The 25,567-nt window shown below is 33.6% G+C and overlaps 1 protein-coding gene across 1 annotated transcript in view; it reads left to right on the plus strand.

Moving 5' to 3' along the window:
* The first annotated feature begins 20,401 nt into the window (after window positions 1-20,401).
* Window positions 20,402-25,567, plus strand: part of LOC118181106 (LIM/homeobox protein Lhx9-like) — a 146,040-nt gene continuing 140,874 nt past the window's right edge. Inside the window, exon 1 of the mRNA XM_035350183.2 lies at window positions 20,402-22,222. Within this exon, the coding sequence (XP_035206074.1) occupies window positions 22,008-22,222 (215 nt within the window). The 5' untranslated portion in view covers window positions 20,402-22,007. The remainder of the gene's footprint in view (window positions 22,223-25,567) is intronic.

Consider the following 25,567-nt stretch of genomic DNA (forward strand, 5'->3'; position numbering starts at 1 on the left):
GGATGTTTTGTTCTTCATATTCTGAGGCAATGAATTTCGTGTTTTCAGTTGAGAATCTTTCCGAAGTTGTAATGCTCTGTCTCTGGTTTTCTGCTATATGGAATAATGGTGGAATTCCTGTGAGGGGTTACAGAGCTGTATTTGATATTATCATGTAAGATCTGGATCTTGTCAACAAAAATGGCCGTTGAATAGCCATTCTTAGCTTTTCCACTTTTCTTCTGTTAAATGGACGAGTCTATACTGCGCTTCTTCATTGAGCAGTTTTTTCAACTACGATTTTGAATATTGTTTTCTGTATGTACGCGCTCATTACCCAATAGAGGAAACCTTGCCTTTACTTTTGGCTTTTCATTATTGCCGATGTTTTTTCCTGTATATATTGTAGATGCGGCAGAAATCTTCCTAGGAATTTATGGTCTATGTTAGTTCCTAGGAATTTAACATCTTTCACAATTTTAATTCTTTATCTATTCGTTGTATATTTTGATGTTTTCGTTAATGACTGTCCTCGTTTATTGAAGACAACTGCATATGATTTCTTCATCGAAAACGTCAATTTTTATTTCTGGCCCAGATTATGAAACATCTCAAGTTCATTGGCATTTTCATCATATTTTCTCTCGTTTTCCAATTTATTACAAATGCATCGTCATCAGCATGTTGCATAAATAAGCCATTCATGTGACGTGCTAATATTGAAGGTTAAATTCCAAAGTTCAGCACTCAGGCATGATCCTTTTGGGTAATTGTTTTTCTGTGATCTCTCTACTGTCCTGTTGTTATGTAAGATGAGGTTTCTTCTGTTCTGGAGGAAGTCATCTGAGATGCAGTACATATTTTGAGGACATTCAGTTACCCTGAGTGCTAGCTTAGAATCGAATGCTTTTCTTAAGTCTACGCAACATAAGGACGAATGTAGGTTGTTTGCTATGTTCTTCTGTATTTCGTCAACTGCGGCATTAATGGTGAACTGAACATTTATTTTGTGAAAATCCATATTTATTATTGCTGGTACTTTTATTTCTGAAACAGTTAGCCTTAATCTGTCGGCGATGGCTCTTTCAAGGATCTTTCCAAGTGCGCGAAACAGATTTATGGGACGAAAAGCTCCTGTACTTTCGGGGCCTTTGTCTTTTTTGCTGAATAATGTTATTTGTCCCACTTCGAGATTTTCTGGAAATAATACATTCAGTTCTAAGCATTTGTTCAATAGATCTTTGATTACGGTTTATTGTTCAATAGATCTTTGATTACGGTTTATTGTTCAATAGATCTTTGATTTGATCTTTGATCTATTTGGGTGGAGTGTGTTTAAAAGCTGGTACATTATATTGCAAAGCCTATCAGGTCCAGGTGCTTTTTTCTTTGATAGTTTTTAAACATGGTTTATTTATTTATTTATTTATTGTGAATAGAAGATCGTTTCTTGCATTTGGAACGCTAATGTCGCTCATTAATTCCCATTGCTCTGAGATATCTTCTTCTGGGAGATCATTCTGCAGTAATGCATCAAAGATGTCATTTAGTGATTTGGTAGTAATACCTTCATTATTGGGAAGGTTCAGACTCGTCGAGTGGGAGAGATTTACTTATGCTTATTTAATAACTTTTCTAATATATATTTTTTAATTATACCACGCGGGTCTTTGTGTGCAAAATTTTCTCCAGTTGTTGAGTTTTGTTTACATGACTAGTTACTAGTGACATATTTGGCTTTTTGTTTGACAAAATTTAAGCATGCTTCTTGTTTCTTTTCCTAGTGTTAGCGTTTTTCATTTTCCCTTGGAGCAGAGCGAAACAAAGCACTCCATTTGGAGTGCTTTGTTTCGCTCTGTTCTGCACAAAGATTTGATATCCAACAGTTAATTTTGCTCTTTATTCTGCTCTTTGACTTTAAAAAAGAGCAATCTTTTATAGTTGTTGTTAGAAGGATGGATGTCTGATTTATTTCTACTTTTTTTTAGCGGTATTTATGTTATTCTCAATGGAGACAATTTTTTCTTAAATTATTTTCAGGAATATTTGGTTTGTGCGTTTTTTTGCTAAACGTTTGCGCTAAAAGGCACAGTCATGAAAATGAAGAAATAAAGAAAAAGTTTGCCTCCTGTAAACAACGAGAAAAGAGCAAAACTAAAAAATTGTAAGTGTATTTATATCAATTTTTAGATGTTCCTCCAGCGTTAAAATTTATCAGCAAGACTCTCTTTTAGGATGTTGCTTACGAGAGTCTGTCGCCCTTTAAACCTCAATAATTTTGAAAAACAAATATATATACATGAATTTGCTCAGCTAAAAATGCATGCTATTAAGAAAATTGTCTCCTAAAATTGCTGCAAATAAGTAGTGCAAAGTATGCAAATTATAACTATATTTGGCTATTCAGCATTGTATGGCGATGGAGCACACAGATAATCCATTCTTAGAAGGAAAATATAAGATAAATAAACCAATAAATACATACAGTTGCTCACATTTGTTTGTGGACACTTGAATTTTTGAAATTTATTTGCATAGGCCCTTGTATTAAACATTGAAACATAGACTCCAGTTTTTTCTAATATGTTATTTTTTCTCTGCAATAGAAATTCATGACAAGAATTAAAGTCTGCATTTAGAAATTATTACTTGTTTAGAGAAATATATTAGCATTTCCATGTCTCAAGTGAACAAGTCAAGGCTCTACAATTAACAACAAGTTCTGCTTGAAATTTAGTTTAAAGATAGTCAAAGTACAAAGTATTCAAAATAGCTAAAAAATCGTTGATGTAAAGCTTTCAGCTACTTTTGATGCATTAAGGCATTGGGAATTGTGTGGAATTGTCCAAAATGCACTGAAGTATGAACGACGTCCCAAGCTAACCAGAAAGAATCGCTGATTTATCCCATATAAATAAAACAAAACCCGAAGCTTAGTACTGTTAGATTTTTCAGGGGATTTAGAAGAACGGTTTGCAATATAAGTTGGCTGCTAAACTAGTCAGAAAAGTCATTAGAGCACATAACTACAATGTGCGATCAGCAAGGGGAAGGCTTTATCAACAAGTAAACAATGAAAATAAGCATGACATTCACAAAATCTATGTCAAGCAAAGATTTATTATATTGAACTAATGTTATATTTACAGACGAGTTAAAATTTAAGACATTTGGGTCCGATGGAGGAATTGCTGAGTGGCAAAAGCGAAAGGAAATTGAATCCGAAAAATATGTTGACTACTCTTTTAAGCATGAAAGTGGAAACATAATGATTTGAATATGTGTCGCTGCCTATGGAATAAGAAATTTACTTAAAAAATTAATTAAAAAATAATATGAATCAGTATAAATATATAAATATTTTTAATACTAAACTGAAAGCATCTGCAAGAAAACTTAAAATGCAAAATACATTCATGGTTCTATCAGAATAACGATGCTAACATACAGCCCTGAACGTTAGCTCGTGATTATTATATAACTATCCTGAATTATCAAAACTCCTCCATATTCCAAATTCTATCAAGCATGTTTCTAATAAGTTAGAGCAAAGAATAAGTAAACGCGATATTTCCTTAAAAAGGTGTATTAAAAGCGATTCTTACGGAAGAATAAAATAAAATGGAACATTCATATTTCAATAAATTAGTTAAATCCATGTGTATGAAAAGTGTATTTTGATTAAACGGATATCAAACGAGAGTTGGATATCCCGTTATTTTTATATTTTTATGAAATATAATGTGTTTGTTCTCAGTGTCCGAGTACTTATGTGAGTTCATTTTCAAAACGTCTTTTTTTTTCAGAAAAATTTTAAATATTTTTTTTCAAAACAAGCATGTTTTAAAAAATATGATCATTAGTGCATGTGAAAGAAAAACAATGTCATTTCGCTAATTTAGGATCTGATATTTTCAAATAGAACTGGAGACAAGTGTCCGAAAACAAATATGCGTCACTGTATGCTGAATTTTAATTTACATGCACTCATTCATCTATAACTTCATTTATTTATATTTTATTTATTAACTATGGTTATAAGATACTTTTTCAGTTAGTTCTTATTCATACTTTCTATACGTGTTCATTTTGTCAATACGGATTAATTTAATAACTATGAAAAGGAAGAAAAAAATTCAGGTTGAAAAAACGCGGGCAAAATTTAATAAATTCTCAAAATTACGCTGTTATGGAAATATACCCTTTATTGCAGATATACATGTGATAAATAAAGAAATTAATTTTGGTTTAAATATATATCACAAACAAGCTGAAAAAATGGTCAAAACAATCATTATTTTGATTGATTTGAAAACTGAAAAAAAAAAAAAAAAAAAAAAAAAAAAAAAAAAAAAAAGTGCAGTTTGGGAACAATTAACTACGCAAATCAGCTATAGCAGTAGTTTCCTTCATGTAAACAGATTTAAGTAACTAACAGCGGAAGTAACTAATAGGTAAAGAATAAGTAAGAAAAATAATCTGATGTCTTTTATTTCAAAGTGCAGATTACATGCATAGTAAAACATTAATAAAGTGATTTCAATAAAGCAGTGAGATTATTTGTATCATGTAGAATGTTATAAATTGGATCAATGCGTAAGCAATGCATAAAAGTAGTAAGCTAGTCTTATTATTTAAAAATCGCATAGTTTCAAAATCAATATATGCTGACAGTTGGAAACACGTGTATGCTTTGGAATTCGGCGATGCGCCACTGTTTCAAAATTTTGCCAAATATTATCAGAAAGTTTACATGGAACTATCAAAAACTTCCCGTATAATAATTTTTTTCTGTATTATTTATATGCAGTAACAGCTAATTTTAACTTATATCCTTTCTCGATATGAAGAATCAATTGCACTTTTTTTTCAAAACATTTGTGAAGTTCAAGGTTGGTCAACTTTCTTTGTCACGAAAACTGTAGTTTCTACAAGCTGTGGCTTGCACTCATGACACACAAGGAAAACTATGAAAGCACTTAAGCAGCCAGTAATTTTTGGGTGCTATTTGCCAGACATTTTGTTAACGGATGACAATCCTCGTTTACGTCCAACATCTGTAGTGTCAGAATACTTAAAAAACAGAAGATATCTCTCCGATAAACTTACTCACAAGGCTGCGGAGCCTGTAAAGTGGTTAGTGATCCTGACTGTCATAGCGATGGATCCGGGTTCAAATCATAGAGAAGGGATGGTTGTAACTGCCCGACCCTTCGTAGGAGGAAAAGGTGGCCACCTTTTAGGTGCTTACACAATGAAATGGCCACCCCTTCTGGCTCTTGTAGTGGCGCAAGGCTAATGGCTATTAAATAAAAACCCCGGTCATGTAGTTAGTAGTAGTAGTAGTAGTAACGGAGGATGTGGGCACCATTCCTCTACCATTACGGTTAATCTGTTCTGCCCACGTCCGCCTTTATCTAGTATTTATAACTTATCTAGTATTTAGTAGTAATAGTAATATTAAGCCGGTCATGTAAAAAAAAAAAATTACTCACGAGACTTGAACCCAACTGAACATGTGTGGGGTGCGTTATGGCACCGAATAGCAGAGTTCAAATATCTCAGCCGACCCTCCCAAAAGCTCCTGGCAAGGGCTTTTTTCAGACGAGTGGAGAGTAATTTTACAAAAGCTGATCAACAGCCTGATAAATGCTATAAAACCAAGATGTGAGAGTTGCATTTCTGTCAAAGGGGACTATGCATCAAATTAAAGAATGGTTTATTGCAAAGCAGGAGATAAGATTGTAGAGACATTAGGATATTTTTGGAAGCCAGCGAGATGAAAAATTAGCAACCGCCTTCGCCGGGAATCGAACTATGGACCTCTGGAGTATCGGCTCAGCGTGCTACCGTTACACCACGAAGGCACCCTAGGGAAGTGGGAGAAATACCTTATAAGATTTTCTCATTTTTTTTAACTTATATAAATTTGACTTTAAATTCAGTATTTTTAGATTAACCAAATTAACAAATATGGTGATTTAAGTTAAATAATGATTTTATATGAACCATTTGTAAAATTATTTAATTAAGTAATTGTTAAACTTTATTTCTGTCAATCTTCGTTAATTTTGATAAGAGGTGCATAAAGATGAAAAACACGAAAGCCTGTTATTGTCAATTGACAATGCACAAGATTTATTTTATTATCGGATTTGACATAAAAACTTTGCTCGTCGGTGTAATAAATAGTTATAATACTTTTTGCTGTATTATTAACAGCAAAACTTTAAAAAATGTTTTACCTGAGTTATTTAATTGCATTTTGAGAAAAACGTTATTTTGTGTCATGTATGTCATAAATAAATAGGTTTCTAGCGTCACAAGCGTTCGTATTCAAGATCAAATTGAACGACCATGACGAAATTTTGTAATAATAAATAGATTGAAATCTTTTGTACATATTTTTAAAAAAATTTATTCAAATTGTAATGCACTTTTTTAATATTCTTATTTTTCTTTAATGTAATAATAATAATAATTCTTACACTTAAAAAAGAAAACGCCTTCGGACCAAATGCTTGTGCTATAAAAACTAAGACTCTTGTCGGCTTAAGTTTTAGTTTTATTCAACGGAGCATGTTTAATTGTAAGACTGGTAATTGAAGATATTTTTTAATTAAGAAGAGAAGTAAAGTACTCGTATGACATTTTATTTATTGTCATTTTTTTTTTTCATTTTATTTAATTTTTATTTTTTGAGATTCTGGATCATATAAACTCTTCTTTGAAAATGTTAGATCGCAGTTTATAGTTTTCTTCTTCTTTTTTATTTATTTTTTCTTTTTTAACTCTTGCATGCCTCCCAGCATTCTAGCATCTCTTCAGCCATTTCCTCTTGTTTGTGGTATTTTCTGCTGACAAACACTTAAGTCCCTAATCAAGTCTCGTTAGGAGTTGTGAATCTGATTCCAAAATCAGAAATTGCGGGTTAAAAAAAATGAAAATGGGCACATGACGTGCCCGTATTCTAGCAGTTTCAGGGTTGCAGCTTTCTGTTCTTTAGTGCTATCCAACCCTGAATTACGCTTTACTCTAAGTCATTATCCGGCGCAAAAACAAGATCCGGCAGCAACTAATCGCCCCGGTTGAACACGAATTGCACCTAACGAATAGACGCATAAAAGGTAGTGTCGCAAAATGATCATTACACACCGGCGGAAACAAAAAGGCAAAGGGAAATTCTAAGCCTCCATCTTTGGTCAAAGACGAATTTCATTCTTTCTTTTCTTTCCCGTCCACAATGTTTTTAACTTGTAGAGATAAAGCAGTGAATAAAATCAGCATAAAAGTTAACACACGGATAAACATAAAACTTACTGCTGACTGACAGCTTCGTTGGAACACATTCTAAATTTATCAAAGCGTTTGTTGTTATCACTAACCGTTTAGTAGAAATGTTAATAAACTGCGAGATGCCTTAGTGCATGTCCTTGTGATACAAATCATTATTCATAGGACCGCTTGTGCACAGAATCGACGCTGCACAGTATCGATCGTGCGTAGGATCAACATAGTATTAGCGTAAAGCATCGCATAAGGCATTAACTTTACACCTGTATCCATCCTAAATATCTGAAGACATAATTCTGGTGTCGACCGTTCACAGGGTATTATGAACATAAGACAGAATCAATGGCCCCACACCGGCATACCATCATAATAGGCATACAGTGCTATGCCTCCTTCCTAAATTTCTTGCGATCTACTGCCAATAGTTAGCAACATACTTGTAGCAATAATAGAAAAAGTAAATTTTAACTCATCCGTTCTCGCATCAACGCAACAAGAACTCATCCAGTCCAGATGAAAATCTGACTATACTCTTCTCTCTTTTTTTTTTCGAAAGGCGGGTTTACAAATGAACCAAAAATCTACGTAATTTTGCCACGCTCCTTTTTCATATTTTGAAATGTTAAATATAAATTTATTGGAAAATTTTATCACCTAAAATTTTCGAGCTAGTATAGTTCCACTAGCCCATTAACGGCATACAAATGAGTGTATGAGATCTCGCGAGTACGCTTGCAATCTACCACTATACAATAATTTCATTTTTAAGGGGCTCATTTACTATGTAAATTAGTCAGGCAGTAGGTCATTAAAACTGTTTACTAGAACTTATTAAGATGCTAAGTTATTATTGATCTTCCTAATGATTTAAGCTGTAATAAATTCTATAATATCTTAGGCAATTCACAATATTTCCTGGAAAATCCTCTCGTAGAATTAAATTGCTGTTACATTGGATAAGAATTTTACCTACCTGTTCGATGAAACTTCGAGGAATCCTTACTCCCTGAAATTTTACATTGTTAGGTCCTGTGAATTTTCCTTCTTACTGATTGGATGAGCGGGGCAAAACCTATGTCGAAACTTTTACATTATTATCGCAAAATTCTTTTTAGTCCAAAGGGGCTTTGTCCCTGAGGGACTATTGTTTTAGTTATGACATTTTTGTGTTGAAATCTTTAAAAAGCTGTATCACTTTTCAAACTGTTACCACTAAATATTATCGCCCTGTATTACATTTGAAGAAATTAAATAATGAAGAATCTGCATAAATGTATGCATGTTTCTCGTCCTAGAGCCGTCCAATTTTGAATGACGTAATCCTATTGCGAATATGGGCAACTGAAAGCCCAGATTTGAAATTTGGACTTTGTTTATTATAAATTTCATATTTTGTAAAACTTTAACGAATTTTCGATTAACAAACTCAACGATTTAAAAGCGACAGCACTCTACGTTGGGGGGGGGATACCTTTTATCTCCAGCACGCGGAATTGTGTAGCGGAAATTTTAAAGAGATGCTCATTTTAAAATTATTTTGCGACAGTGCTGTTGAACTGAATTTTATGGTTCAAGTGCAAAGAACATGATATTTAACAAATAAAGGTAACACACGAAACTTTAAAAAACGCTTCTTTGCACGTAATTTAAAATCTAAAACCTTTATGTTTTTTTTTTTTTTTTTTTATAGTGGGCACTTGTATATTCAGCATTGTCCACTCCTGAGTTCATAAGTGGTGACCGTTTTGTTCTAGAATCACTTATAGGCTGCCATTGTTGCCTACTATTGAAGGGACGGATAGTTACAGTCATGCCTTCTCCGGGATTCAAATCTCGGTCCTTAGGTACCGCAGTAGGCTCTCCTAACGGTATGCCGTCTAGGCGGCTAAACGTGAAATTCTGCGGATAAAAACTTGCCGTCAAACTGATTCTCGGGGGAAAAAAAAACACGTTTCCAGGAAATTTTGCCTACTCTATTTCGCGTCCGTAAGTGTGATGGTAGCTTTAATTTGAATGACAGATTCTTTGTGAAATATTACACCTAAAATGTTGGCCCAAATATCTTCTCGTGTACATTTCAAACCATCAGAAGGCGATAGAGGATCTCTAGAACGAATGCAAGCAGTAATGCACTTTTTTTTTATCTTACGAGAAAAGTTACCGAGTGAAAATATACGCAAATATTTTGAAATGCTAAAGTTGTTTCATATTTTCAAGAATTTGTGGTCGATTTGGAATAGACCCTTAACATTTTCACTTGGGTGACAATTTTCAGTGCTAACAAATAGCTTCCATGTTTTCGAGATTATGTTTGCAGGAATATTTAAATACCTAGAGATGCTTGAGCAAGACCGTCTTATTGTGGAAGCATAATAGGCTCTGAATCAATAGCAAGCTCCGATTTTCCAACCATTTGACACAGCTGTCACGTAATCTAAATGACACATTGGAGAAACATTTTTCAGTACCTACATATCTATTAAAATCAAGAAGGAAAAATCTTGACATGTGTTCGCAACATTTTCGCTCATGTTATATATAACTGCAAAATCAAGATATACATAATTTAAAAAAAAAAAAAAAAAAAAAAAAAATAGCATTTTAAGGCAAGTCCTTCAGGAAAGTTTCCCTGCCTTAGGCAGTTAAATATCACATATTTCACCGCAATAGATTAAACAAATAACGCATGAATGCGACAGCAAAGCATTAGATACTTTGTAGAGACATTAGAATTTATTTGAAAGCAAGAGAGATGAAAAATTAGCAACCGTCTTCGCCGGGAATCGAACCACGGATCTCTGGAATACCAGCCCAGCGTGCAGAACCACTACACCACGAAGGCACGCTAGGAAGGCGGGAGAAATACCTTATATACTTCCCCTTTTAAAGGGCGACTTGGGTTTTAGTATATGTATATATAAATTCTGGCAATGTAATGAACACTACTCCATGAAATCAAGAATTCAGAGAACGGAGAATATTTTGATGTACTACATTTGTTTTCTTCTTCTCTACCAGTTGCTAGAAACACGTCCAGCTAGCTATCGTGAGCTCCGATAATCGAATTCCGAAGATTACAGCTAATTTTATGCTTCTTACTCAAACTTCAAATGATTCTACAGGCTATACACATACATTTTCTTCTTTGCCATATTCTTTTTTTTTTCCTTCATGTAAAATCCTTTTTTTTTTTTTTTTTTTTTTTTAAATATGATTGATCACTTGGCATCGACACTCATTGGCACAAACGGCAGATAACGAGGGGCGTTTTTTTCTTGCTGAGAAAAACGATCCTTTCCTGTATTCCATAAAGTCTATTTAATATGCTTTGAAAGCTTGATCTTAGACCATTGTAGAGACGTTAATTTTTCTAATAGCAGGAGAGATGAAAAATGAGCAACGCCTTCACCGAGACTCGAACCACGGGCCTCTCGAATACGCACCGAGCATGCTGACCACTACACTACGAAGGCATGCGAAATAGACGGGAGACATACCTTACATACTCCCCCTTTTAAAGGGCGACTGAGGTTTTTGGGGACCCAATCGCCAGATCCTGGTGGTGAAGAATCATTATTAACCACCTTTTTAATTCAGGCGCCACTGCAGAGCCATTAAGATTTTTTTTTGCAGCAGGAATCATGAAAAATGAGCAGTGCCTTCTCCGTGAATCGAACTACGGACCTCTGAAATACGCGCCGAGCGTGTTGACCACTACACTACGAAGGTATGCTAAGAAGGCGGGAGACATACCTTATAACATGACCTAAAATCGTGCATGGTGATCAGAGTTCGAAGTTTCGGTTTGGATATGACAACAGGATTACTTTGCGTAATATTTTAGTATGTAAATGAGTGAAGGTAACACTGAACTATTTGTAAGATTTATTTTAATTAACACTTCTTTGCTTATGTTAAAATCTGTTCCGTACACCTAATTTTCATCTACTCTTACAAGAATATGTAAATGACAGAATGTTAAAAAGAATAAGAATCTAATTGAAGCCTAGAGGATTAGCTCCGGCAGGAAAACCTTAAAACAATTGCTCTATTTTTAGCCGTAGCCGAGCGAAAGACATCTGAACTAGTCAGTTTTCATTTTGGCTTTTGCTTAATAGAAAATTAGACCTTGAAATTTATAATAGAATTTAATTCGTAATTTGATATAGCTCGAATCTACTTGATGTCTATTATTCTTGCAATCATGGAAATACATCTGTGTAAAGTTTGTTTAGTACTTCAAGCAGAAGCGTAGAATAAATTTCAGTTACTATTATTTTTTTTCTATTCATTTAGTACTCTGAAATTGCATACAATGTGAAATTTCTTCTGTTAGGTTTGGTAATCAGACTATTCTAGTTTTAAAAAAAGTGAGCTTAACCTTATATATATTTTAGGCCGAGAAATAATTTAACAACTGCAATAATACAAATAAATAGAAAATTAAAGGTGATGTATGAAATTAGCAAACTTGATATTCGAAATTTTTTTTTTTATTATTCACAATAGCTCAAAATATTCCTCAAAACTCCCAAAGGTGTTCATAGAAATTGGCACCATCATAACATGACTAACTTATATTAATTACATATTGAATATAAGATAATAATATGTTATTATCTATGTATTCCAAATTTGATACACAGTTATATATTATGTGTCACCTATGTGTTAAATGCCTACTGAAATTTAAAAATGGCTGCCTGAAGAGTTTGACATTTCAAATATCGTTCACCATTAAATTTCTATTTCTTTCAGTCATTCGAGTTAGGCTTGCCACAACGGGTAAAAATGAGTTTCCTATGGCGCACGAGGCTCGTTTTGTCTCTTGTTAAACGCTGAAAGCAAAAATCAAACAAAAAATAAGACAAAGGTAAGACAAGAAGGACCATAACAATAAAGCCAAAAAAAGGTTGATTAAAAAAAAAAAAAAAAAAAAAAAAGGAAAGTAACCAATGGAGCTCGTTCTTTCATCTTGACATCTAGCTTCCATATCTCTATTGTTTCGGAGGTACGCCTATTGGCAGAGAATTTCCGGACAAAAAGGCGCAAAGTCTTTCGTGACGTCACCACTTTAGTCTTCTTGTACGGAGAAAATTCAGTGGCTAATGAATGCAAAATTTTTAAGTAGTTCACTTTTTGAAGCCTTTTTTGAATAATTTTATATCTAATATATAATATAATAATCTAATATATAAGAAAACATAGAGATAAATTTTTGTTCTACCAGATCATCGTAACATTTGGTAGTGCAGAAATTTCCTTTTTTAGCATTTCAGATAATAGAAACTACACATCGCTTCTTCATAATTTTGAAACTATTTTTTTTTTAACAAAGTCGACCAAACTCGCCAAACGATAATTGATACTATATATTACTATGACATCTCAACTTGCTTTTCTTGAAATATCTTCTGCTGAAGGACAGAATTCTCTGTGGAGAGGATCCAATGAACATGGGTATGAAAGCTTTGAGACATTTGAAATGTGTAAATCACATAACGATCAAGCTTTAAAACGATTCAACGTTTCTCATTGGTATGGACGAAAAGGTGTTGATGAACTTAGAATGGCCTCTCTTCGCAGTTTCAAGTGGACGAAAAATTCGAAAAAGTTCAGAAATTGTAGCACAAAATTGTCGTCTGTCATTTCGAATGACTGCTGATTTGTAGCTCAACATCAACAAGGCACTGCTCACGAAATTGTCGCCATGGAAAATCTTAAAAAGAGAAAAATTTGTTTTCGTTTTATTTTTCAGCCCACCAGCGGCCGAGCGGTAAAGTCGCTGAACACTGGTAGTTCGGTCCGAGGTTCGAATCCCGCGAGCGGGCTGGCTGCATGGGTGTTTTCGTGGTTTTCCCCATGTGTAACGTGTATACGAGCCAGTTTCCCTTAGAAAGTCCTCCACGAAGGCATCCCTCCCCTTAGGCAGATAGCCCTAGTGTGCTTTGCCATAATTAAATACACCGTTTTATTTTTCACTGAATGATGTAGAAGAGAAAGAAGATCAAATATCTGCATGCAAAATGGCAGTCATCTGCTTGAGATGGAAAAAAGGAACATGGTCACTGAAATTCAGTTCTAGAAATGTCGACTAAAGATTTAAGTTAGTGACTTTTTCGATTGGAAAGGGATAATTCCCAAGGGATTTTTACCTGAAGTATACTCCATTACATTTTATAAAGTATACAGGTACACAGGTATACCTGAGGTATACCTGTGTACCTTGAGGTATACAGGTTCTGTCCATTACATTTTATAAAGATGTAATGGACAAATGTTTAAAGACTTTTTCCAGAACATTTTACTGAGAAAGCTGAATCGAATAACTGATTTCTGCTGCAAGATAATGAGTTATCACACAATTCCATCTCGTCAAGGGTTTCTAGCAATACATCATACAATTACATTTTCGTCAAGTATTACCTCAAACCCCTTAGTCAACAGATTTGGCACCTGCGAGTTATTTTCTCTTTTTTAAATTGAGTTTCAGCTTGTATATTAATGTCTTAATAGCATTAAAGAGATTCAGAAAATAGTAATCATAGACTTACAATGTATGCTAAAAGATGAATTTTATGAACGAATCCACCTGTAGGACCGCAAACCCTGTATAGCTTCACAATGATCGTATACTAAAGGTAAGACGGGAAAACTTCGTTTTCTTAAATTTTGGACTTTGTAGGAATTTAGTCCTAAACTCTGTTGACTCACTATGTACAACATAACTCATTCTTTTAAGGGGCAAGGAAAGAAAAGTTTCCTTCAGATATATCCTTATAGGGAATGTTACATTCGTGGAAATCTTTATAGAGAAGCTAGATTCACTGATTCTTTTAAGTAATAAGGAAAAAATAATAATTTTAAGTGTATTCTTATAAAAGAATATTATTACTTTTATAGATAGCTTTGTAGAATAGGTTAAGTTATTCGAATACGGTAAAGCTATGAGGGCTATCTGCCTAAGAGGAATGACTTCATGGAGGAATGTATCAGGTGTTCATGTTACACATGAAGAGAAACACGAAACAAACTATGCAGCCAGCCCATTCGTCTGCGAATGAACCCAAACCAGATCGAACCTCATTATTCCCCGGTAGAGCTTCGAAATTATCAATGTTGCATTAAATTTTCCATTTTATGGCAAATTATTTCAGTATGTTACTTTTCACAGTAATGCTGTACACTTGCAGCAGTGAAGGCAATGCATTAGGAGAAGTACTGTAAACATTTCAGTTTTAAACTAACAAAGCTATAAAATTTACTGAAGGTAATGAAAGTTTAGCCTTTAACTGTCTTCTCTCCGGTCTAGAAGTTTGGAATAGTCTTTTCACAGAGGTGCCTCTTCTTCCTTTTGCTTTTTTTAAGCCTCTTCCAAGACCTACTTTTATGGGCTACTCGTTATCAGTATTGTTTTTTTTTTTTTTTTTTTTTTTTTTTTTTTTTTTTTTTTTTTTTAAGCTTTGTTTGAGCCTTATCCAACTGAGAATTTAAATGGAATCGGACAAATTTCATTCATAGAAACTTTAACTTTTAACAACAATGTTGATGCACCAGCTGGAAGCGGTTCTGATTTTGTTCCACTGGTGGTTGCAACAGATTTTCTCCCTGGAGACTGCATGTCATGTGACAGTCCTGCACTGCTGCAACAAAATGAGAGTATTGAAATACATCTCTGTTCATTAGCCAATAGCAAAACCATTCATCGCCGTTCATCGTGGAAATCTTTATAGAACTGTTGCTGCTTGTCTACATGCTTTCCCAAACAATCTTGCTATATGGAACTGGGTGACAACTTCTAATTTTCCTTCTTTCTGTCTCTGTCGTAGAAACTTGTTCCTTAATGTTTCTTAATCTATTTGTTGCACAGATACAACTTTAAAGCTACAAATAGACATAAATTACGCAAGACGTAATTAAAAACATTACAATAATTTCAATAAAATATTCATTTTACGCACGAATTATGGATACTTCGATTTAGATTAAAATTAGATTAATATCTTGTAATTATTTCTATAAAAAAAGAAAATGAGATCATTACCTAATTACAGATTTAATTACTCCTGATAGCTTTTTGCTAAATCAGATGCAGTGACATTTTATTCTTCAACTTGAAAAGTTATAAAATATTAGCCTCGAAATGGTTTCCATGGTTGGGCCACCAGCCTAATCATAGCAACGCAGGCTGGCTCATTGAAGGCAACTAGCAGTCGGTATGTGATACTTCCATAATTTCGGCTATAACAAAGCAAAAAACCATTGTTAATGCAGTCAAATAACGCTGACTGAACACGGTTTAAATGTTATCAATAACACTGTTAACGTTTTACTGATATCTATATTTTCTTTACATTGATGAATTAGAAGAAAAGTATAACAGTCTTATTTTCTTGTAAAGCAACTTGTTTGAGCATGGATCTTCTCAAATGTAGCATGAAAACAAGATGACAGTTTCAAGCTGCATTTAGTATATTAAACAGTCAACAGGTAGCGCCTACTAATAAAAGTTAATACTAATAAAATAATGGACGTGGCTCAGTGAAGGAGCAGGCCCATCGATAGCAACCTTACCCTATTTTACACCAGGCAGTTCTAAGGTAGAAAAAGTTTGCTGTTCGGGAGGCCTAAATATTATGCTTACTATCGTTAATATATGGAATTATCTTGAGAGCTTTCTTTAGACTTTTTTCATTTTCCACTAGTCAAGGCCTCCAGGTCTGAAGATTATTTTCAGAGGGTTCTGAGAAGTGCATGTCCTGTGTTAGGGTGCATTCATGAAAGTAATGTCTCAAATTACCTGTCAAATTGCTACCAGAAAAACACTGATCCGAGTCTCCAATGCCGAACCCATGTAGATAATTCGATGTAGAGCAGTTTTCGGTGTAAAGATGGGTGAGCATGGAGCTTTCTGATTTTAGGGCTGACAAGACAAGTGAAAAATAGTCTCGTGTCACTCATACCTCCGAGCTGTTGATACTACTCCTTGGCCAGCAATGTCACCAGACCTTCCGCCAATCGAACATGTACGGGATATGGTAGGCCGCCAGATTCGAACACTAAAAAATATCGCCGATCTGGAGCAACAGTTGAAGAATGCGTGAAAAATGTATTGCAGGATGAGATTAGGAATCGTTATCATTTCATACCTCAACGTTTAAAAGCATGCATCACCAACAAGGAGTTTCGTTTATTAGTGATTTGAGCGTTCAATGTGCAGTTGCTAGGCGCTGTTGGGCCAAATGGCTTTGAATTTTTAATCACTTCATTACTTGTGTATGAGGTTTACGCACATTCAGATTTAATAAAAACAGTCACTTTCTTCATGGTGCCCCCTTTTTTTTTGCCAAAGAAGTTATTTTAATGTTTACACCATGAAATACATATAACTTAAATATTTTTCATAAAATTGGAAGACGGTTTGCAGAAACCAAGCCAACAACAGCCAACAACATCAGCACGCGTAGAGTTTGCATCATCCGGTTTCTTGTTGCATGGGATAAATAGGACCAGGGATCTCTTTTAAGTCCTGGGAAACTTTTAAGTCTCTTTTAGTCCTTTTTGTCCCTGTCAGTGCATATCTTTTGATCTTTTGGGGGACGATTCGCTTTCATCCGACAGTTTTCGAAAATTTCGTAGTGTTACTGGATTATATGAAATTGCTATTATTCAAGGTTCTTGCGAAAAATGTAAGTGAAGTAGAAAAATTTTGAAAAAAATTACGAGCGATATGTATAAGATTAGCATCTAGGTGATTGGTAGACAGACGAAACACATTTAGGTGACTAAATTATTTAATTTAGCTATTATTGGAGTTACATTAAGATGGTATTTACAAATAAAAAAGAATTGATGATTGAGAGGTTACATATTACCGCTGTTGTTCTTACTTCTTAATAGAAGTGCGCATAATACTCTTATTTCCCATCATTCTTCTCCCCGCGAGACTGTCAGACGCGTTGAGTTGTCTCACTCTTGATACTCATATATATTTGTGAATATGCAACTTTGGGGGGTAGAGCATTTTCAGCCAAGAAACTTAAAAAAAAAATTCGCGATTTTTCACTTTTGTGCATGGTACAAAAGAAAATAAATATATAGAGATAAGTATAGGTTTGAATATGAGTAAAAGCGCTGAGCATAGAGAAGGGCTGGCTGTACTGGTATAAATGACAAGATAGTAATTTCGTCTTTAATAAATGATATACACTTTTTTAACAAATAACTAAAAAATTAATGATAAATTTTAAAAAATTTCATAAAGAAACAGTGTTAATTTTTCGTATAATCTGAAATTCAATTGAAACCATATAATTTAATTTTTTTATTTTTCATAATGATATGCTACGCAATTTAAAAATTGAAATCGTATAATTAAGCCTTGCGCATATAATTTTGCAAAGATATTTCTACTTTTTCTTATCTGTTCTCATATTTCAAATTTTTTCGGTAAGAATAAAGGATAAATTATTCAGAAGTATATACACATTTAATTGAATCTGAATGACATCAACAATAAAAAGTAAATTTGAATGAAATGAATTTGATGAATGAAATTTGGTGTTCGTTCCGAAGCAATGCTTGAGGATGCGCATAAAATCAAAATATCAGTATCTTCACACATACAAGTAATATAATAAACAAAAATACTTAGTTCAACAACAAAATTTTTTTAATTTTAGTTACTTTTTATTAAGGTAATTAAAATTTTTTCGTTTCTAATTTATAAAGCTGATGGTGTTTATAATTTCTTCTTCTATCCATCTCTTGCAATGCTTCATTATTGCAAGGAACCTTTCCAGTGAGTTTCGAGCAGTCCAGTTCTTCAATTAATATTCCATCTAATGATTTCACACGACTCAAGGCGACATATGCTTGATCTGCGAAAAGTAGTCTAGCATCGAGAGAGTCTTAGTGCATCGCGAGTTAGAAAGGTAAAAGTTTACAATTGGGTGCCCCTTGTTTTTTTTCGATTCTTTTTTGACGCCAAGATCGACGTCAGGAAGGCACAATTTCAAGATGGCCGCTACAAAAAACCAAAATAAAAAGTCAAAGAATAGCACAAACTCTGTGTCCATGTACACATCGATCTGTTTTCACTTAAAAAATATCCTAGAATTGCACAAACTAGGCATTGCGCACTGCCTTAGATTTGTCCATAAATTTGCCTTAAATTTGTCCCTCAAACTATTTTTATTTTAAAAAAAAATTAGGAAGCTAATAATTTTCGCTACATAATGGGACATTACATCCGCTTCATCCAACTCTATGAAACTACAATTCTCTAATTCCATATACTTTAAAAATCTTTAGAACGCTGTCTTACTGTTGCCACTTATTTTTGTTAAATATTACAATCCCATTTATCACAGTCATGTACAATTATTTATAAGTTGCTATAAAATTAATTTTTACAGCACCTGAAAATTCCTAATAAACGGTCATTATTTGTAAGTCTTTATCATACATTTCATAAAAACAGCAGAAGCAGGAATAAATAAGCAGGAATTGACTTTAATATGTGAAAAAATTGTATTAACATCGAGTGTCATCCACTACAAGTTTAAAAAAATGTATTTGAACTTGAGTGGAGAAATAAAAAGTATTTTATTAACGATTGAAAATTTGAACAAGATATAGGATAGAGTGTGAGCTAATAGCAGGAATTTAATAAATGCGTATTAAATAATCAGCTAATTGAATAATTGTGTCATCCATCGGTTGTTTAGATACATAGCTCTGTATGTATTTATTTATATACAAATCTATCTAGTAATCTCCGATTTCTCTTGGAGTAAAAAAGAAAAACCAAAAGTGCAACGAAGAAAAAATCTAGGATTTTTTTATTTGGAATTTTGATACTCGAAGCATATTCCTATGTCTTAACTTCGTTTCCACGATACTTGTGTTTAAAAAAAAATCTACAGTCAGCATTTATAACAATTCGGTAAACTATTATTCACAACTTATTCAAAATCTGCTGCTATTTGTATTTAAAAAAGAATGCAGAAATAAATGCCTGAATTTTTTCTCGTTGAAATATTTTTTGAGGTGAGTTTTGGGTAAAAATTTAGTTTCGAAAGCTGGCAAAAGTATATAATTTTTATTTAAAGAAAAAAAAATGTGTAATATTTGTATGCTTTTATCCATTTTTTGAATAAAAAATCTTATTCTTTTTTTGCTGTTAATTTTCACTCAAACAACTTTTTACAAAAGTTTTAAAAATTTATTTAAAGACTTGATTTTTGTAGTAGGAAGAGCTTAAAAGTAAAATATTCAGATGATTTTCATATTGGCTTGTATTTGTATTATAGCAAAGCTTCTTTAGTAAAATTTTAACTTTAGTAATACTTAGTAGATGAATATAAAATTATAAAAGTTATGTACATCGGCCTTTTTTATTTTATTTAATTTTATTTTCTGGTAATAATTATTAAAGGGGAAATTTTATTTTCTGCTTCAAAATGATTTCAAAGATTGCAAATGATACATATAACACACAGATAAGGGTAAAGCCTTAAGACAAAATAATGGAGTGAATTAAAAAAAATAAAAAAAAAAAAAAAAAAAAAAAAACATATGAAATTTAATTATCACGATAAATTTCCTCGAAAGCTTAGCTTAAACTGGAATGTGGCTTTATTAGAAACAGTATTGAATAAGAAATTTTAAATAGACTTTAAAAAAATTGCGTATTCAAAAAACATACGCATCATTGATATAAAATGGCAATATACTTTGTAAGCCGTTTATTTATTGGCACACGTCATGGTATAAAGATTAGAAAGTCAGCAACTTCAATCATTCACGCTGCAGGAGCAAAAGCAGTTATGAAGGGGGGGAAAAAAGCGATTTCTAAGGCTATTCCTATTTCTACAGCTGAAATCCTTTTCCGCACGTGCCACTCACGTGTGCGAGCCTACCATTCGGAGGGCGATCCATTTTTCCCCCACTACACCACAACCATTCCTCCCTCGTAACTGTCAATCACTTTTCTCAGCCACTCCTACAACAGCGGTCATTGGCCGTGACTTTCCGGTTGGAGGCGGGACGAGGCAAACGCCTTGCCAGTGGCGGATCGGAAGAGAACGATGCCGACGCACTTCTCTTGATCTACTGACAGGTGCGAGGAGAGATGAAAGTGAGGAACAAGTGGTTCGGTCACAGTTAATGTGTCTCTTTCAGAGAGAGGAAGGTTGTACATTTCTTTGTGCTAGATTAACGAGTGACCATCTCAAATCGTCAGCAGCTGATACAGTGGTGTTTCTCTTTTTGTTTGCTTTATTTTATGACTGGATTGCGCATTATATATGTTCGAAATATCATTTCCCTCGGTTTTCAAGTTAAAGGAATTCAGATCATTGGATTGATACAACTAGCGGATCCGTAAATTTGGATAATTATTTATTTTTTAATTATTGTTTAGGGAAAAAAATCGTAATCAAAAGATGAAACAGAGGAATCACAACGATATATTTTTAGAAAGTTAAATTTTGTTGGTACGCGGAAGTACTTTTCAAGCATCAATACTAAAAATATGGCAGAAATATCTGAAAACTTACGGAATATATTAAAAGCAGCAGTATTTTAAAGAAATAGGATATAATTTAGGTACCCATGATGCAATGCAAATCTGTTTCAATTATCTTAAAATGCTCAAAATCTGAACATTAAATTATAACATTTTAATCGATGCAGTGACAACAGAAGAACTGTGCTTTAATAACAGTTGTTACAATAATAAATTTCGAATCTGTCAGCAAAGGGAAGTTGCGGTTACAGGTTTGCCTATATATTGAATGAAAATCAACCATTTCAAATCAGTTCTACACTTTGCTGGAATTTCGTAGAAATTCAGAAATCGAAAGCGTTTTGTTGTTTTTTATAGTGTAACTGAGGAAAGGTAGAATTCACAATAAATTTTCGTATTTCATAAGTGATATTTTGTAAGTACTCTTAAACTTTGATATCGTCTATCGATGGAAGTCTGCATTTCAATGGAATATATGACTAAAATACTGTAAACCGTAGGGCAAGAAAAATTTCTGAAACTGGAAGGTTATTTTTCTTTAGATATTGATTCCTCTCGTAATATTTAAATAAAATTTCTCAGCGAAACATCCTACGGAACTGGAAAAGAAATAATCTATAAGAATTCAACATAGGGAAATTACGGAACAAAAGGCCTGATCCATATCCAGCAATCATTGAGTTAAAATGGCAAAAGAAACCTTTCAGAATTTTTTTCAGTTTTGCCAAAAATTATTTTTCGAAAGTAGTATTTAAAAAAGTTGACTTTGGAGTAAATATTTAAATCAGTAACGAAACAAAACACACAAAAGTGTAATAAGATGACTTCTACTCGAACAGAACCAAAGAATCTAAAACTGAAAGTTGGATCTACTTCAATCGAAACTGTGCTATCCTAGAGAATTGAAACTGAAATCTAAGGGCAACTTTCTCTGGGAGCTGTTGAGAAATGAAGTAGCGGCTGTGATAGAACTACAGGAGCCCCCTAGAGCAGGGAACATCGTCTGCGGTTGTTCTAAAGTGACCTCCCTCCTCGTGCCGTCGGCATACCAAGAGGAGAACCTTCCGGCGCACTTCTCCTTCCTGGAGTGGGCTAATTGGAGGGTCGACCCTCCACGACTGGAGAGCAGAGGAGGGGGGCCGGCAGCCCCCCATCAGGCCCCGGCGAGAGAGTGTCGGGGGGGAGCGGGGTCGATCCGCGGCCGATGCCGGTGATCAGCGTGGGGGAGTACCAGCCCCCCGTGCCGCACCTGTGCGGAGGCTGCGGGGGCAAGATTGCGGACAGATACTACCTGCTGGCCGTGGACAGGCAGTGGCACGTGCGCTGCCTCACGTGCTGCGAGTGTAAAGTGCAGCTGGACTCGGAACTTACATGTTTCTCCAGGGATGGAAATATCTACTGCAAGGATGATTATTACCGGTGAGTACTTGCATGCTTAAATTGATTTTATCCTTTGAGTTAATCCCAGATTGTTCCACTTTCTGCATGATTTCTGTTCTGACTATTAAACTTTTATAGTCTTCAATTTTCTTAAACATATAACCTCAAGATGTTTTAAAAATCCGTAGTTCGTATAGTTACTGTAAAACTTTTTCTTTCTGAAATATCCTCAGCTTTTTCTTATGTACTCTCATCTTTAGTCATGTCCTGCAGTTTACAGTCTCTTATGTTTTCTTTGAGACGTATTCATATGTTTTCTTTCTAAAATTAGGTATTACGGCAAACTTAAATTGGGGGTAAATTTTGAATAAAACTATAATCAACTTTGAGAGGAATAAGCTGTATATCTTTTTTCTTCAGTATATATATATATATATATATTTTTTTTTAAGAAAACTTTTATACACTGAAAATCTTCATGTTTTTTATTCAAAATTACTCCACCAATTTGAGCCTGTTTTTATAACTAAATTTCTCTTCAAAACAGATTTTCTTTTTGTTGATAACACTTCAAACAAGGTGTTATATTTTGTTTCCATTACTAGAATTCCATGTGAATGCAAACTAGCAATTGTCATTTCACTTGCGAGAAGTATTGGTTGAAAACTTCGTTCCAAAGTTAGAAAACTGCATGGTAATGAAAATTGCTCACTAATGACATCTTTTATTATTTTTATTCACAAAATTATAAAATCTTTATCTGGCCTTAATTTAGAATGGGATAATTTCCCAGCATGTTCTTTTTTTCTACCATTTGGCACTGCAACTTTGAACAGCTCATTTTAAATGATTTCTCGACTTTTATTTTAATTTTTTGAATTTTCGGAGATTTATTTTTCAGTTAGTGGACCAATTTCAACCTCTCAGCTTAAACCAGTTTCAAGTATTAAAGTGCAATCCTAATATGAAGATAAGATAGTAATTTTTTTAAAAAATGATGATTTTTTTCAGACTTTGTATATATTTACTGGGGTATTAGATTGCACTATGAAAGTTTCATTTTGCAGTTCACTCATGTCTCACTGTACACATTTGAGTATTTTCATTAAAAATATAAAGCTTTCACCTTTTGCGTTTAATTTGCCAAATTTGCATTTAAATTTTTCGTTAAAAGCAGATGTTGACATGATAAAAATTTTTTCTTGATTTATGGTTAACTTACGGTACGGCTTCTACTGATAAATCTTCCCAGGAAGGATAGAATCTAAAGTTCCCTAAAAAACTCTCGGGATGATATCAAAATGTATGTCATCCTCTTTCTGCTCCATTTTGGCTCGTATCTCGATATTCCTTAATTATCTCTGTTTCAACTAATATTTTATGCAGAGTAGATGAATGCCATTTATATGTCTTTTACTGTATTTAAACGAAATATATTTGTTGATGATATTGAATGAGTGCAAACTTCTTATACTGAGTCATGTATGCCCTGTTTTCCAATCGTTTTGATGCTTTTTATTTATAATCAATGTTCATATATTGAATTTGTAATACGTTTCTATGCTTCGTGTAAAGATACAATTGTTTACGTTTTAATGTTCTACAGTACTCATTAATCAAGCAATCAGTTTTACCTTAGCTACTTCGATAAAGAAGCATAACAGGATGAATTTTATGAATATAATATCACCGCTATTTTGATGGATTAGGATAGCGTTCGGGTTATCCCTGTGTGGCAAAGTCTAAGGAATGGGTTGCATCAGTGACGGATTTTTTAACTGAAAAGCGGCTCGTATTCTCTATATTCTGTTATAAATACATAGGGAAAGCCACGAAAACCAACCATGCAGTCAATCCATTCAACTTTTGAGATTGAACCCGGGTCGAATTCCCAGTATTCAGCGGCTTAACCACTCGTCCACGGGGTTGACCTCGTCAGTTTTGCTCGTAAATAGTGCATTTATAAATTTACAAGATTATACTCGACACAAGTTATAAGGAATTATAACATTCCCCCTCCGTAGTATAAATGGTTAGTATGTTCAACTAGCATAGAAGTATCTGGGCTCGACTCCCGGCAAGGGTACAGTTCAATTCTCGCATTTCCTGGTCAGAAATGACTAATATTCCCCACAAATTTACAAACAGTATTTATGAAATTATACGATTATAGTTTTCGGACAATAACCATGGTGAAGTTCTCATTACTCATAAAATATTTCGTTACTTCTTCAAATTCTGCAATACTACCTTGGTCTTAAAATAGCTAAAACTCTTGCGATTAGAAATATTGTACTGTAGTTTTCGGTCACAAAATACTGGGCATTTTCTTATGTAACCTTGAAGTTTTCACTATTGTCTGCAACCCACCATTTGCAATTAACTTTCTTTCGTATAGGAATCTTTGTACACTGTGGAAGTTTGCCATTAATTGTTAGTAGCTGCATACAGGAATGGTTTCAGATGAGTTGTTTTAAAGACACTTTTAAAATTACTTTTAAGTCAAACTGCTAACACTTTTTTTGATATTCATAAAATATGTCAGTATCTAATTCGTAGTTCTCTCATTCGTAAGTGAATACACACTGACTTCATTAAACCTTTCGGCAAGAAAAATTCGTTTGTAAGGACAAAAAAAAAAAAAAAAAAAAAAAAAAAAAAAAAAAATTCTCTTTTTGACATTCTCTGGTTTGCTATAGCATTCTGATCCGTAACCTGTCGAATAAGTGGGAACAGGAAGTCACATGTGCGTATGACATTGAATAAAATTATTACTTAATCATCCAATTTTAGACTACAATATGACTTCTTATATCTAAGAGTTTATTTCATCTTACTCTGGCATAGCAAGAGCCTGAAAAATGCTGTCATTCCATTAGTTTTTAAATCTATTATTCATATAGACAGGTAAAACCCAATTCTTACAGCATTGCCATTCAATATGGCATAGGATCTTTAATTTATTTTTAAATCACAACTTTAGCTGCTTAACAAAATAAAAAATTTAAGATACAACGAACAAATTTTTTAATAATTCGTGTTGTTATTTTATAAGGAATTATCATAGTCAGCTGTGCGATTTGTGGTGGACTAAGGGCTAGTACATCCAGCCATGATGCGCTTACATTTTAGAATTTTTATAGTGAATGTAACTGATATAATTAATGGTATATTTTATTCATATGTTTTGCAATAAACTAAATACCATTTATACATAAAAGATAAATTTTTATGACCAATTGTATCATTATTTTAATCGATAAAATGTTACTGGAGCCATATATTGTAAATTGTACAAAGCAACCATTTCCAGGTTACCTAGCATAATTAAATGAACTATTTCTAATAATTAAATGAATTGTTTTTCTCTTCTTCTGAGCTAAT

Source organism: Stegodyphus dumicola, chromosome 2 (assembly GCF_044657685.1).
Source record: "Stegodyphus dumicola isolate Sdum_Otavi_A_Nest chromosome 2, ASM4465768v1".
NCBI classification, from domain to species: Eukaryota; Metazoa; Arthropoda; class Arachnida; order Araneae; family Eresidae; genus Stegodyphus; species Stegodyphus dumicola.